We start from the raw sequence: 16,854 nt of genomic DNA on the forward strand, positions 1-16,854 counted from the left end.
GAGCGGCACGCTGGAATGGGGTGCAGTGAGGTCGGGGAATGGGTGCTTACCCTCATAAACGGCGGAGAAACCTTTTCCCACCCAGTTACTGCTGCTGCGGAACTCAATCCACAGTCGGCTGTCAGTGGAAATGATTGGCTCAGGCAGCTTATCACCACAGAAACGACCTGGGTCACAGGTGAAGACACACACACACGTTACACCAAGATTTGATTATCAGGGCGCCTGTGATAACTATTATTCCTCAGCACAGCTCTCACAGAAACAAAACACACTGTGAGAGGATAAGAGAGGACATGAGCCTTAATTAAAAGAACATATAAACAGACAAAAAGTTACTGTCCTTATTTTCAGCGTTCAATGTGTTCACATACTGTATGTCCTCAGTATAACTAGCTGAAGCTAATGGAGGTCACTTTGTTCCTCTTTCGCCCATCAAAACTCTGCCTTTACCGGACAGTTAACTTTGTGAATAATGTAAATATTTTCAATGTTTAAACACAGTAAAACCTGTGTTTAGTGGCGGTTACTGTTGGTGCTTGTATCGATAGCCCAGGGACATATTCAACAATAAACCTGACTTATTTCCAGGTTTTCTTTTATGTTAATAAACTAAATATCCTTGAATTTTGGACTGTACATTAGACAAAACAAACAATAACACACAAACACACAATAACTCACCCTGTGTTACCTTCACTTTGTGAAGAAAACTTTTTTGTTGCATGCTTCCACAGTAATCAAAGAATAAAAAAAAAATGAGAAAAGCCTTGATAAAGTGCAGAAGCAAAACTGTTTCAACTCTCACACTACTCACACAGTATAATCTTAGTCTCATTTATCCAGCCAGACTCCACTGACAAAAACTGTTGTTTTACCTCGCTGAACACGGGAGCTGCTGGTCGACCAGCTGCCTCGATCACTTAGTTTGTTTGTGTTATTGTGTGACTTTGGTGTTTCAAAGGGTCAGTCTGGATTCAGCAATGTCACACAATAACTAAAACAAACTACCAATTGAGGCAGCAGTAGACCAGCAGCACCTGTGTTTAGTGAGCAAAGATTACTGTTTTTTTCAATGGAGTCTGGTTTGGAAGAGAGCATAGATAAGTTTCGCTTTTAGCTCAGTTCCCCATCAGAAAGAGCTTTCTGTTTGGGAAGTACTGAGCATATGCCTGGATAAATGAGACTTGAATTATACTGCACAAATTGTGTGAGAATTTGTAAACAGATGGTTTGATATAGTTTTGCTGTTGTTGAACACAGACCCCTATGACTTCAATTCATCAAGTCTTTTCTCCATTTTTGGATTCTTCGTTCACTTTGGAGGCATGCAAGAAAAAGTTTTCTTCGTAATTATAACGTAACACGGGGTGAGTAACTGACATACTAATGGCATGCTACCGTTAAAACTGACCTTTAAGAGGCGCCTTCCTCCAGTATCCATCTCGGATTTCCACGTGGTCGTACCAACACAAGTGGCTCCTGTACAGATCCATGGAAGTGAAGTTCAGAATGATCTTAAAAACCAAGAGAGGGTGATTACTGACACGGTTTGGATAAATAATAGGCAACAGAGACACTATATCAGTGTAAACAGAAAGCAAAGCATCTCTAAGCTGGTCTAGTACTTTCCATTATGCTCATACCTTTTCCCCTGGTGTGACTGATATTCTCCAGATGCAGTGCATGTAGGCTGAGTATCCATTGGGAAAGCCAGGAGAGGAGAAGTTCCCGCTGCTGTCCTGCAGACTGTCCCCGCATCCTGTGCACAATAACACACACACACACACACACACACACACACACACACACACACACACACAAATTCGCACGTAAGCAAGATGCACTACCAATTAGTCTCTGCCTGAAAACACCTAAGCCACTAATTCGAGCTATACACACACATTAGCTGTGAAGTAAATCCCCTGAAACCTTGCTGCAGACAGATGCTTGATGCTGGAATTATAACACCGAATGTGAAGTAAAGGGCAGCGCTTTTATGTTCAAAGGCACATCTGCTGATAATATTCACCCACAACCCCGCGCCTCACCCCTCCCCTCCCCCACCTACTCCAGATGATGATGACACAAAGGAATAGAGGAGTGTGAGACACTTTCTCTGAGCATCCTCTGAAAATAAACCTGGCCCACTATAAATAACCCAGCCCTCTGGAGGACGTGATGCATTATGTACGCCTTGCCAGTGAAAAACCACCCTTAGTTTGACTGGCAAAACTAAAGTGTCCAAGTGTGCGAGGACTGATTCCAAACACTGTGCACGGCCTTGTGGAATGGCTGAGGCAGGCTCATGCCAAGTGGGGGAAAGATGTGTTTAATTAAGACAGAGAGGAAATGACAGAGAGTAGATCGTATCTTCAGTTGTCCATCTTGAGAATGGTGCATGCATTCATTATTACTCTGTGTTATCTTTACCTTGGGTTGCATTTTGAGGGAGTAAGGAAAACATCTCCCCCTCCCCGACTCTTCACATTCATTGCTCCCCTTGAGGTTTGTGTGTAAGCAATAAAACGAGGAGCCCTGAACTGCGAGTTGTGTCATAATGCTTGGCAGAGGTTTGCCAGTACTAAACCATTAACAAGCTCTCAGGCACACACCGGGGATGACAAACGCTCCCAGGAATGCTGCATGAATGGGAGATCCGTGGCGCTTTAAGGATTTTTTTTTCCAAGAACATGTGGAGACTCACCACCTCATCCCCCACAATGTGCGTCACATCATCCAGTCAGTTTCTTCCTCACAAGACAGAAAGAGACGAAACGCTTGCACAGACACATATACATACATCTCAGGTTCAAATTTCCAGTTCTACACAAAAACCACACCGGCTGGTCCAGGTCTGGTGACCATCACTGTTTATTCATTGAGCTTTAATGTGAGGCTGACAGCTCAGCTATCCTGGCCTGACCTACAATTAACTGTCTGACATCAAATCTATTCAGCAGAAGGCTGTGCTCAATGTACATCTGTTAAACATCTATAAATTTTGTTTACTTCAACAGCATCTCTCCTCTCTTGAATCATATACAAAGTGAGTGGTTCGGAAAAGTGCCAGGCTTATGTAACTCTCCTTAGTGTATAGCCTCACAGTTTAAAATGCACATGTTGTGATGTGTGGACATGAGCATTATTCCCAACAATCGGTTTAGACACTGTCCTCTCAAGACCAGCTGTTCTTTTGAGTCTATCTGGGAAAGCGTGATGACAAACTTCCTGTCCCTGGGTAGTGTTTACACTCCTCCCAGCTTGGGAGTCTCGGACGCTGTAGCCAAGGAACCACACCACATCAATAGTAGATGCTTGGCTATTTCCACATTGTGAGCTGCATCCAGGCAGGAAGGCAGGAGGAGCTGCAGACCTCTCTCTCTCTCTCTCAGGGCAATGTTACACACACATGCAAAAATAGACAGGAAAAACCCATGGCAGACAGCATCTGTCATTTTGGTCTTACTGGAGCATTTGTAGAGTTTGCGTGCTTGTGCGATATCCCCTTTGCTCAGTCTGGTTCTCTGGCCAATGGGTGGTCGCACTCCGTTCACATCGTAGCGTGGCAGGATGGTGTCCAGGAAGATGCCTCTGTAATTCAGCAGCAGGGACCGATGTTAATATCGCATGAAACCCAGACCTCATGCACACGAGCCTGATAACTATTCCAACATGCATGCACGCCACGGCACATGTTTGCACAAGGATTAAGTGACTTACCATCAGACAGTGCAGTTCAATCACTGTCAACATTATTAATAATTGTTTCTAAAGGATTGCGACCAAATAAATACCACAGTGAAAATGAGTACAGCCAGTCTTGGCGATGCTGAACAAAATGTGGTTGTTTTGTAGAAAAAAAAAAAAAATCAGCAAATCCAACAGACAAAGAGGGGCATGGGAAACTCATTTTCATATTCACTTTGGATAGGCTTTTAAACAGAGATTTAAATATAGTAACTCAGAACACTATATACTACAATATGGATTTGCTACCAGAAAATGTCTAAATACTTTTGAGACTTCTGATTTAAAACCAGCATCTAATGAAATGTATCAATATCTCTTCCAGTTTAAACATATGATACTAACAGACTTATTGTAATGAGAAGCGGCACCAGCTAAATTTGGCAGCATGAAGCTTTTTTTTATTGCTGTCACTGCATGAGCATGCACACCCACACCTATCTGGACACAAGAGGATTATCATGATCCTGACCCAGCTGCTTGTACAGTAATAAACTTTACACGATCAAAACCATTAACAAAACCTCTTATCTATGGATAAACAGTCTTTTAATATATAACCAGTCAGGATGTGGCTGATTCACTTTCCCACTTGACCCATCATCACTTTCTAATGAGGTACATTAGACCAGTGATGATTTAAAATAGAAAAATTTATATTCTTAACTCTTTTTTATGCTTTTTCTTATCTCAGTTGCCATGTGTTCCTTTGTCTCCCATCCTCATACATGAATTTAAAAGTATGCAAGTGTGTGTTTTATTTATTTACTTAAACAATGATGTTTACTCTATGATTCTCTCAGATCTACTCGTCTCTGGCTAAAGTGCAACAGATGGACAGTTGCTTGTCACTTATCAAAGTCTCCCTTTGAGGTCAGGGTCACACGTTCTGCTTCTGAGGTTAACGCTGACATCATTCTTCACACACGTCTGCCTTGCAGATGGACCCAATCTAAGAGCTTAAGCGCTTCTCCAGAGGTACTGTGCGGTCAAAATAAATTGCATAAGCTGTGTAGGTAGGGATGTGAACAAAGTCCAAAACCAAAACTGTAAAAAACAATCAGGTAAAGCATCTACGTAGTTTTAAAAAAGGGCAGAACAGTAAGTACAGAAAAACTCTTTTCACACTGCTGTCTCACTTGACACTTTGCTAGTTTATCATCTCCATTTTTCCTCCAAGTATTGGCGAGGAACGGCCTGGCTCCCTGGCCGTTCCCATGGTGACATGCCTATCAACGCCAGGCATGTGCAAACAGAGCAGCCTGAGCTAACAGTTTAGACTCTGCCTGCCTGTCTGTCTGTGAGCTTCCAGGAGCCCGTATGCTGGCTGTTGGTGAAAAACGCCACTCCAGCCGGTGTCAGAGCAGACAAAGGGCACACTGGCAGGTCTCTATTTGAGTTGGCACTGCTCCACGCACCAGTCCTGAAAAATATCTCTGGAGCAAAGGAGGGGGGCAGGCACAGTTGTGGGTCGGGTAACATACCCCAGACAAAAAGCATGGGGATCAGCCCTGCTTGTCCCCAGGAGACACGGCACAACATCAAGACAAGCCATGAAATCTTCCGAACAACACCCACGGCAAAGGCCCTGGCTTCCCACGGTGATTTGCTGTAAAACACCGGGCAAACACGCCGGCTAATAATGGGGTAACAAAGAACGACAGTGGCACAGGTAAATCAGCCAATCAGCACTCAGGAAAAGTGCTTGGAATGACTTGTGAAAAGCTAACAGGAGCCCCTTGTCTGCTAATACAGCTCTGTGAAATATTCCCCAGCAGTGGCAGCCGTTCCTCTCTCATGTCTAAACAGTCTATTGATCAACACAGTTCCACGAATTCAGATAGCAGCAGAGCTGAGAGCTGGAGTGAAAACAGAACAGGGCGGATTACCCGACATAAACATACTTTAGGGCAGGTCTGCTTCCATTGTGCAGCAGGCTGTAGTGCATACCACAAATTTAGAGGATCATGAGGTTAACTCCAAATCTTGACCTAAGAGTGACAGCAACGAAATGAATATCCTGTTTTTAAGTGCTGAGCTGACTGAAATCCAATACGAGACAAAACCGTCCTCTAAAAACACCTCTCTTTGTTAAAATATGCAAACAGTTTATCAGCTGCACTGGGCTTTGTTCAGGCCACAAAAGGATCCTGTAAACCTAAAAGCCCACTAGAGAAAAGGTTGTTGATAGGAGTTCTGGAGAATACAGTTTCATGTTATATCATACCAGATGTTATTTTATGCCTCTCCATTCCTCCATTTTCCTGCACAATACTAAACACTAAACCCAACAGAATCACATTCTGCAAAAGACTGTGCAATACTTCAGCTCCGTTCTGTGTTAAGTGCATTCTCGACCTACAGTCTGGATGCACGGGGTCAGACAGGCATTTCTGTACATTGGCCTACACCCAGCCGCAGCCTCCGTTTAGACAAAGATTCCCTCTCTGCTTCCCAGAATCTGTTTGCCGCAAGAGCATGGCAGTTGACTTGGGAAGAGGCCCATACGCTGAGAGAGTAACACAGGGCATGGGAGAGCTGGTGGTGGAGAAAATGAAAAGAAATATACAGTATATACAGCTGTCATGGAGGGCCATGTGAGAACAAAAGAACAGCCAACAGCTGGTTCTCACATCACAGTAAGGTAGTAATGATCAGAGTCTGGGTTACCTTGTATTTTGCAGCCAATAGATCAAATTACACCCAGTCTGGCTAAATGGAGGCTGTCAAAATTGCATAGAACACTGCATAGTTGAAGTGACTGTTCCTGCAGCTGTCTGAAAGGTTCCCAGATTTGTTTATCTATGCACTAGAGGCAAGCAGCCATATGCAGTGTTCATACACAAAACTTAGGTCATATCCTGCACATGGCAGCAGGAGGTAACCATAATATTTAAACGACTCTATGTAAAGTTTGGTTGTCACAGCTTACGAAATAATTTAATGTACATGGACAGGTTGTCAAGAAGCCACTTTGCTGTGAGCGTAGTGATGCTTTTGTAATTACAATGATGACTCAGAAGCTGAATCTGAGTCAATTTCTCCCAAGAGGTCTATTTTGGCTTCTGTAGTCACCCAGCTGGTAAATAAGAGTTCAAATTAACCGCAGCCTCGGATGACTAGAGTAGGAGCCCAGACTGACCAGTGTTTGTCATGGGGCTTTTTTTGGTAAAACTTTTCCTCTGACGCCGCAACACCCCTGTGTAGTGCTGAATGACAGCACAACATCTGGGGCAGCTTCCCGTGGCATCTAAAAAGGGGGTAAGGAATGAGGTCAGCTGGCAACAAAATGAAGTGTTAAGTAAGTGTGACACATTTACACTTCTGCTTTTACAAACAGGACTTTGTCTATGCAGCATATTTCCAGTTTCCAAGTAATTTAATAACAAATTTGGTTTAATCTGGGTCACCACAGTTCAGCCATTTATGCTTATTCATCAGTTATTTATCAACTATCTTAATTTAGAGTCATGTGATGCTATTTACTGAGCCCGGAGAGCATTTGGCAGAAAGTTTCCTTTATATGGGAAAACACAAGGGAAACATTAATTGAGACAATAAAATTTCCACTCCTCCAGTCCCTACCATATGTGGGTGATTATTAGCAGTTGACCCTAATTGTGCATGGAGTGCAGACAACATTTAGTAGCAAGGCATGTATTGTAACACCTGAGTGCTACGAAGGTGCTAAAAGGCTTTGCAGCCCAGGTCCCTGCAGTAGTTCGGAGTAAACATCATGCTACTAATCACCAAAGCCTCTTCAAAGAGTCTTTAGGAGCATAATGAGGCAGTTCATGATGTGAAAGCACAATTTTTACAAGAAGCTCCACATAGCCTTGAAAGTGGTGCGCGGAAATTTTGTCATGATGAAGCAGGGCTTCTGTTGCTGTGTTAGCTCAGCCCCAGGACCGATGCTGCTTTACTGGGGCTGCTGCTGCTGCAAAAGCAGCGGGAACCAACCGAGGAGAGGAACCTTAATTCGAACAGGCTGTGGGAAGGAGCTGGCACATCCCAGACAAACACTTTCACTATGGCTACAAAGACTTGGCGTTCACTTTACAGGAAAAAAAGATAATATGAATAATTCTAAGTATTCCAGAGACATTGGATTTAAATCATTTTAAAACACTGCTCAGAGCTGCTGATGCAGCACAAGCCACAATGAGAGTGAAAAGTGGATGCCAAAACAGGTAAAACAATGAAGCAACAGCTGAGCTAAATGTGAAACTGACAGATCTACTCTGCTCTACTGTGGGTCCAAAAAGAAGAAGCTAAATGGAAAATGACCCGTCAGATTTCTTGCCACAGCTGACATCACGTGTATTATTTTTTTGACCCTCAGTATTTCCATTACAGCAATAAGCAATTTAATCTTTTTCCAAATATTACATAAATCACATTTGTACTCCTCCAGTCTCCCTAAAGCCCCATGTAATATGAGCATTGATTGTTGAAAAAAAAAATAGTCCAGCCAAAAGAAACTTAGACAAGAGGAGGAGAGTCCTTAGTTCAAAATAGAAGCTTTTTGTAGGAGCTACTTTATAAATATCCACCAAAGACCCACCTTCTCCCAGGAAACCTGTTTCTATCTCTTTGTATATGAACTCAAAACAGTGAGGAAACAATTCAGATCCAACACAGACATTCAAACAACAGTGAGCCTTTTCTAAACTTGATGTCCTCAGGCTACATGCTAGTTTTCTAGTGATTCATTATTAGGAAGAATTAAGTGTCTCATTCTTCTCTTTGGGAATCCTGCCACATTACTCAGCAGTAGCCCATAGACACGGACCTGGTGCATTACAGATCTATACACTCATAAAAGTCTAAGAGCAGGAATGGAAAATAAAGATAATGGGTTAAAAGGTTGCCACAGAGTGGGAAAACAGCTTGGCCTGACTTGATCTAAGACAAGTTTTCTTGTCTGGGGCGTATGGAGTGGAACTTGGCTTGGCTCCTACCTGGAGAATGTATTCCTGGCATAGTGCATGATACTGTCAAAGTCATAGACTTCTCCCAGAGAGTCCACCTCCCCCGGCTCCATCTTCAAAAAGTTATACTCTTGTCCTGTGAAAGGAAAAAGGGAAAAGCACAGTTGAAATATGAAGCTGAGTCATACTGTGCAACCTTATGGATGTAGGTCAAAGGTGAATACAGTTCTCCTCTTCCCGAAAAACGCATCACACAATGAGACACAGCTGATAAATCACAGAGATGTTTAATGCTTTTTGGCATGACAATTGTTTTAACTTTTCACAGACAAAAATTTTAAAAAGCTGGCCTGGATAGCTGTTTTATATGCTGTTGACCAGTTCTATAAACACTTGCAGGCTGAGGATGAGCCTCTTTTCTGTTCTTACCATCTTAGCCCGGACTTTTCATGTGAACAAATGTGTTACTTTCATTATTTCATCTCTCACTGCATCTTCCTAACATTATTGCTGAGGGATTGCTGAGACCTGGGCTCCTACCTGGTTGAATGTTGTCCCTGATAATGCTGACATGTTCGTCTCGGTCAGGCCGCGTGTGTTCGTGCCAGAATCCAATCACGTGACCCAACTCGTGCACCACAATGCCAAACTTGTCACAGTTTTTCCCTATGGATATGGCCTGAGGGCCCCCTCCGCGTCGTCCAACATAGGAGCAGCACCTACGAATTAGCAGCCAGACACACACACACAGAAGCAGTGTTAACAAACCCAAAACTTTATGTTTTAGTAAATGAAAAAAACGCCAACAAGCAAGTGGAAACTACAGAGCGAGTCCAAAAAAGTCATGTTTCCCAGGGGAGCAGAAGAAGGAATGTGTCTCTGGCTCTTTAACGTCTATGGCTCCTATATTTTAACATGCTCTGTGCATATATAATGGAGCTTGTAAAGAGAACAACATTATCTCAACAACCTCTGGTCTGTTTTATAGGAGAGTTGGTCAAGGCGACCCATCATCCACACATACAGCAGCGACATTCATTCATGCGTCTGCCAATGCAAATGCTGAGAATGACGGTGGAAGCTGGCTGGCTACAGCGCTCCATCTCAGTGTGACATGAAAGGTTCAGTGTGGGAGTCTGGGAGGACGGGCACACATCACGGCCCTGTGGGCCAGACAGCCGCTCTCTAATTACTGCGAGCCAGGCCAGGCTCTCCTGAGACACGCCTTGAACTTTGCACAGGACAGATGGGGGCCTGCTGAATATGCAGCAGAGTCAAGCGTTCCCACTGCTAACCGCTGCCGCCTGCGTGGATAATGTCATCCCTGTTGCTCCGGAGGCCAGTAACCAAGCTAAAAATGACTATCAACAGTTGGCTGGAAAAAGCTCAGTTTCATGAGCTGCATCCGCTTTCTGTTAAGCTGTTTGTGTTGAGTGATGCATATCAGTGGGAGAGGTACATTGTGTGTAATGACATAATGGCTCCAGTTTGTGGTTTGAATCTGTGTGAGATTGAAACATGGGAACATTTTAGGTTTGTGTGTCCCCTGGGAACCTCTCTAATACTTCTCCCAACAGCTCTGGCCTCTTTTCCCTCCAAATCTCAAATTAATAGGTTGTACTGGTTTGTGTTCCCAACAGTAGCAAGTGCTTTAATTAAAAAATATTTCATCATTAAATAAAAGAGCCCAGCACGTCCAAACAGGTTGTCAATAGTCGCTTAGCAACAACAAGAGCCACAACCAGCATGTCCCCTGAGTCTCTGTTTAAGAGGAAATGCTGAGTGGACACTGAGCCTAACTTTAGTGGAATGCAGTAAACGGGAGGAAGTCTCTCCCTTGGATGCAGCTCTGTACACCATGTTTGACACAAGTGCTCAGTGACCGATGCAGTGTGATGATGAGGCACGGGAAACATTCCCAAACACTGAATGGCCGTCTCTCACAGGACTGGTAGGGGGCTAAAATAACAACTCGCACAGAGGCTGCGAACAAAGAGGATGAACAATGGTGAAAGGCTGCTGAGCAGGAAGCAAGGAAAAGTACTTAGGCCCTAAATAATTAGCTGTAGATAACGAAGGCGCAACAGAGGCAGGCCATTGTTCGGTTCCTTCATGTGGGAGCTGAAAACCCAGCTGACTCACCCACATGGTCGGTAGGTGAAGACAATATAGCTCTCCTCCTGCGTTCTCTCAATAAAGGTCACACAGGTGTGCTTCTCCCAGTGCCGCATGGCTTGGCGGAATATAGCCCGCTGGCTGCCTGAATAGGATGACGGAGAGGGTGAGATCAGTGGAGATGACAAAAACACACACATTTTATAGTAAAGTGGAGGTAAATAGAAACGGGAACAGCCTGAAACAGCTCTGAGATATAGAGTGGATAGAGAGTTACTGGAAATGAAGTCTTAAAGGAATACTTTACCCACAAAATGACCATCTGTAAATTAGTAAGTCATGCCTTCTTACCTTATATCTGTGAGGAAAACTTTATTTTTCTGGCATGCCTTTACAGAAAACCGCTAGCATATTGATTTATTGATTGATTAAGGACAGTGTTTAACAACAGAAAATCTATGTAAAAACAACCATTGACAAACTCTCACACAACTCGTGTAGTATGAGCCAAGTGTCGTTTATCCAGTCGGATGCTCATTACTCTCCAAACACAAGCATTGTCGCTAAAAACCTTAGTATTTGACTCTGGATTTGAAGAGACCATAGACCACTGTCACTTTCAGTTCAGTTTTAAACAGCATGGTTTTGAAAATACTGAGTGTACGACTGGATAAAAAAGACTTGCATTATACTGCACGAGTTCTGTGAGAGTCCATTAATGGATGTTTTCACATAGTTTCCTGTTGTTAAAGTGGACCCTAATCAATCAATAAATCAATATGTTTGGTGTTTTTATGGAGGCATGTGAGATTTTTTTTTTAATGAATTCAAGGCAACAAGGCATTACTAGTTGATATACAAATGGTCATTTTGTGGGGTGAGGTGTTCCTCAAAAGGTCCAGTGTGTAGGATTTAGGAGCATATATTGGCAGAAATGCAATATAATGTTCATAACAATGTTGTCATTAGTTTCATTGTCTTTTTATTGCCTTAGAATGAGCTGTTTATATCTACATATGGAGTGAGTCATCTACCACAGAGTTTGCCATGTTGTTCTACAGTAGCCCAGAACAGACAAACCAAACACTGGCTCTACATAGGGCTGTTTGTGTTTTTGTATTGGCGTGTTGGCCACCATAATACATTTTTAATAATATTTTATAAAGTTTCATAGTCTTGTATTTATCATATTAAAATTACAATATTTATTTTGCTTTTGAACAATTACCCAGCAGAGCTCCACAAACATATAGACATTTTTAAGGTGCCACGACTAGATGACATGTTACAGCAGTGCAGAGGAGGGGTCAATCTGACTCAAGACTTGCCTGACTAACAATGACAAAAGATCTGACTTTGGCTTGAGACCAATGACTTGAAAGGATTTTACTTGTTTTTAAATATTTGCATTTTCCTGGATATTAAAAAGTTAACATTTTGCTAGGGCAGTCACGTTCTGGTCGATTGGTTGGTCCATTTAATAACAGCAGTTGTTGTTCAGCGCTTGTATTTGTCCTCTGTGATGGTTTGTGGCATTTGTCCTGCCCCTTCTCCACTGTGATTGTATGACTAATGACACACAGCGTCTTACCTGAAGTTAAACATTTTTCAACTCTCGTTTTTAATTGAAAAAAGTATAAATAATCATAGAGGACAATCGGTAACGGATTTATCATTATGGATTTATGTTCTGAGTCTCTAAAAGGACACAGCAGTTCAAGGCTGGATTATAAAGCTTCTGAGAGTAATAGGAACACACTGGAGACTTGTTGGAGCCAAGATGGCCAAAGTTAGCATAAGTCTCTGTCTTGCATGCAGCGTTACAGAGATAATCAATGTTAGTAATATTATATTATGTATGACATTGTCAACCCCAAAGTGAACTTCTATAGTGTCCAGTATGTCAGATTTTTTTCCATCAGTCCCATTCAATGCTTGTAGTGAGAGAGCCACGCACACACAGCTCAGGTGGATAAGCGTTACAGTTCAAAGTTTGTTTTTTTTTAGATAATATTGGACATCACATTTATTTTTCACTGAAGGCATCCCACTTGCCTGATAACAGAGTTTACTTGTCCTGGACAAGTGTTAATGTTTACCGGAAAAAAAATATGCTTTGGTGGACACACTGCGCTATCAGGTAGACTGTGGTCAGTGCAGTGAGGCCGATTTAATTCATCTAGAGACAAAGTGCAGATTCTTTTCCCCCACTGACCAATAGATTGGTTGGAGAGTAGGTATAATATCAGTCAGCCAAGATTTTCTTTGGTTGACTACAACCCTAATGCGTGCAAACTTAGCAACCCATAGGACTTGGCAGCCCAACAGAGTCAATGCACAAGTCAGCTATTGTGGAGGGGGCTAGTCCAAAAATAGTAAAATTCTGATTTAAGAATGATGCTGTCAATGGCGCTGGTAAGAAGAGAACAGTGGTGTGTAAAGTCTGCAGTTAAAAAAAAATCTTGGCTTGTCAAATGTTAGCTGGACATCTAGCTTTTGACTTGATCATCAGTATTTCATATGATTTGACGTGTGATTTGCTTGACTTATAGCAGGGATTCAACTTGACTTGCTTGATTCTCACCACAGTAACTTGGGACTTGCACGTGTGACTCCCACCTCTGCAGCAGTTTGTTTCTTTATTCATTTTTAGGAGTTAGTAAAAGATGATGCCCCAGTTTTTTATTTTCTGCACCAACATTACATCACATCATGTACATAAACACATCCTCTGTTAAAGAGGGTGAGTAAATCGTTGTTACTTACCACTAAAGTTTCCACTGATGACATAGGGAATAACACCTTCAGGCCAAACACGTTCAGGTCTGGAGGTGGCAGCTCTTTTCCTGCGGCGTGAGCTTTGCCTATTTTGGCTACTCTGATTGGTTGCTCCTGAAGATTTGAAATAAAAGACACAAAAACAAACAAACAAATGATGTTTCTGGGTAAAATGTTTCTCCAACATTTAAGAAGACCAAATCTGCTTTACCCTAGAATAGTTCCTCAGATGACAAAAGAGACTTATTGAAGGTTTAATGCCATTCAGAAGTTCTAATTATTATTTCTCATTTAGGAAATTACATTTACTCCCTTAAAGAGACGTTTGCTCAAATAACATTGTTCTTCCCACTTGAATTCAATTCTATTGAAGCTTTCTACCCTTCAAATTAATTTCACTGTTTTAATGTCACTCAAACACAAATAAATGCAAGTAACCATGGCGACTAAGCTCCCACCTAAACCTGGGGATTATAATAAGAAACATCCATATGTGAACCACCTATAGCACAATCTCCCTGCTGTACTTCATTATTATGCTGCAGAACAGGCGTAACTTATATTAAAGCACATATAACTGCTGTCACCTGACATTAGCTGTTTGAAGTCCTTTAGGTACAAACCCAGAACAGTATGTTTTTGTTGGTTTTCAATTGATTTACTCGAAGTGGAAACAGACAATTTCCCCCACAAGCATTTCCAAGTGGTATTATTGTTGGCGCTGCTGTCGCAAAAACAACCAGATCGCTTTCCGTTTTCAGCAGAGCAGCAACTACCAACAACATAAGACAGAAGCGTGAGTTTGTTCATTCATTTAGTCTATAAAAGACATATGACAGCAGATAGAAATGGTGCCAGGCTGTCAGATGACTGAATTGCCAGTTAGTCTTCATTCTCCCAAGAGATTTTGTACCTGGTGGCAGACAGAACTGCCTGATGAAAGCGCTGTTTATAGGGAACCAATCTAACGCAGATGGTGTCATTATCTTATAGCCATTACATTGTGCAATCAACATTTACTTCCTAATGATGAGTTAAAACAAAAACTTGTCTATTGCCAGTTTAATGATGCAGCTCTGTGGCAGAAGATCCAGTGAAATAATTAGATTTTAATTGGCATTTTATGTTTGGCATTGGGTCATTAAGACAATAAATAACCTGATCTAAATAAACAGATGTGTCACACTGATGCTTTATTATTATTATTTGAAACTTATAAGAAAAAGAAAAGATGGTGAAGACACCATCAAGGTGTTATTTTGTTGTCATTTTAATCACATCAAGTAATGATGTTTTATAGTTTTGAGAATTTGAGATCTTTAAAGAAAGTAAATGTTGACTTTTGACTATGCATGCTATATTAAATCATTTTCCATTTTTGTTTATTAGTTTTTTTTAACCAGAAAACCACTTGAGATTAAAGAGTGTCCATTGAACAAAAATACAAAATCAAATATGCAACTTCAAAACAAGTTATATTAAACACACACAAAAACACACAAAATAAAATTACTACAACAACAACTAAAAGGCCTATTAATATATGCTATAAGTGAACCATAAATACAGGGGCAACTAAAAACATATTAAAAAACCCCAGCTAAATACACCCTGAGAGTGACATGTATATTAATCTCAGGTTTTATGGCCAAATAAAGGTTAAATAAATAAATATAATAAATAAATATTGGTGAAATTCCTGTAACAGTGCTTTGAAACAGCCTATAGGACCCGATAATGGCGACTTTAAGTCCTTCTGCAGAAGATTCCACATGTATGGCACTGCATGTATAAAGGCATGTGTGCAACCTAAGTATAGACAATGATAATACAATATATCCTTGTTAAAAAGTAGACTATTTTCTTTATAAGGAAATCATTAAATGTGTGCAGGAGAGAAAACTTCAGAAGTCTAATGACGAAGGCGGAGAGCTACTGACCTACTAGAACTACCGACCTTTAGATACAGTTCATGCGGTGCAGGAATTTAATGGGTGTGTTGGGAAGAGGTCTGATTTTAAAGTCATACAATTAACATTTATTTCAAAAAGTACTGCCATACTTTCTTATTACATGGTTTTGTTGAATACTTGATTCTGACTGATCACTTACGGCACTCTGTGGTCTGTTATTTCTGAAGAGCAGACCGTTGTTCAACTAATTTCTGATCATGTGCGGAAGCAATAAAATCATTTTTAAATCAATACAACCATTTTTAAAATCCATATTTTGTGTTAGTTATTGATTTCTTCTTAATTAGGTATTTAATAAGTGGAATAATGTACTGCCAGCGGGTCATCAGAGCAAAATGAATGCCTCCAGGGTGATTCAAGACCCCTGCACTTTGCCTCAGGGCCATACATCACTGTGTCTACATTCATTTCGCAGTAATGCCCTGCTCACTATACATTATCCCTTACATATTGTTCCATCTATTATTTTTCATTTGACCAAAATATTCATATATAGATGGAGGTTGGTGTGTTTTACAAGGCTGGGACACTGCAGGTTTTCTTTCCACATAAAGACTCCAACAGCTGGTGTCACTCAGTTCGTCATATTTGGGTTAAATCTGTCAGTGTTTCAATTAAATGAAAACCTGCAGAATCCCCATGGTGCACTGATGCCCGTCCATGGTTCAGGAGTTAATGAATGATTAATTTAACATTGATTAAAACTATTAATTAACAAGCTGACCTCTATCCAACGAGGAGTTTCATGAGACTGTTGCAGAAACATTAGTGATTTCTGGCACAACTTCCTCAATGATGCATGAAAAAGGGGAAATAGTCTGAGGAAGCCCAAATCTCTAGAAACACTTGTAGTATAAAGATCAACTATATTGTGAAACACCACCAGGATGACACTGACGAAGGCTGCAGGCTGAAACGTGTCAGTCTTGGGATAGACTTGTTCTTGATACTATAAGTGTCGCTGTAGAAACAAAGGCAAGCACATCTGGTTTGAGTAGATCCTGCACATGGATTGTTGTTCCATAACAATACTTGAAGCCCTGCGACTATGAGCCCCCATCTTTTCTAACTAAATTTGATTAACATGCGAGCCACAGTTTGCACAGATTTTTTTTTTACTTGCTGGAACAATGTGTTCTGTCGAACTTCAGTCTGCAAGAGTAAATCTTAGCAGCCTGGCAAGATCAATTAACACGTACACTTGTGCATGTGTTGAGGAAAAGTCTGATAACAGCCAAATCTGCTCGCTTAACTGATAAGAAAGACTGCTGGGGAGACAAAATTGTGGAAAATGTGTTAATTACAAT

The 16,854-nt window shown here is 41.3% G+C and overlaps 1 protein-coding gene across 1 annotated transcript in view; it reads right to left on the bottom strand.

The window, feature by feature from the left end:
* Positions 1–16,854, bottom strand: part of bmp1a (bone morphogenetic protein 1a) — a 39,123-nt gene that overhangs the window by 9,986 nt on the left and 12,283 nt on the right. Inside the window, exons 3-10 of the mRNA XM_033619346.2 lie at positions 13,563–13,688; positions 10,824–10,941; positions 9,222–9,400; positions 8,712–8,817; positions 3,470–3,594; positions 1,647–1,762; positions 1,415–1,517; positions 51–167 (exon numbers count right to left, since the gene is read on the bottom strand). Of these exons, the coding sequence (XP_033475237.1) occupies positions 51–167; positions 1,415–1,517; positions 1,647–1,762; positions 3,470–3,594; positions 8,712–8,817; positions 9,222–9,400; positions 10,824–10,941; positions 13,563–13,688 (990 nt within the window). The remainder of the gene's footprint in view (positions 1–50; positions 168–1,414; positions 1,518–1,646; positions 1,763–3,469; positions 3,595–8,711; positions 8,818–9,221; positions 9,401–10,823; positions 10,942–13,562; positions 13,689–16,854) is intronic.

This window comes from Epinephelus lanceolatus, chromosome 9 (assembly GCF_041903045.1).
Source record: "Epinephelus lanceolatus isolate andai-2023 chromosome 9, ASM4190304v1, whole genome shotgun sequence".
Classification (NCBI taxonomy): domain Eukaryota; kingdom Metazoa; phylum Chordata; class Actinopteri; order Perciformes; family Serranidae; genus Epinephelus; species Epinephelus lanceolatus.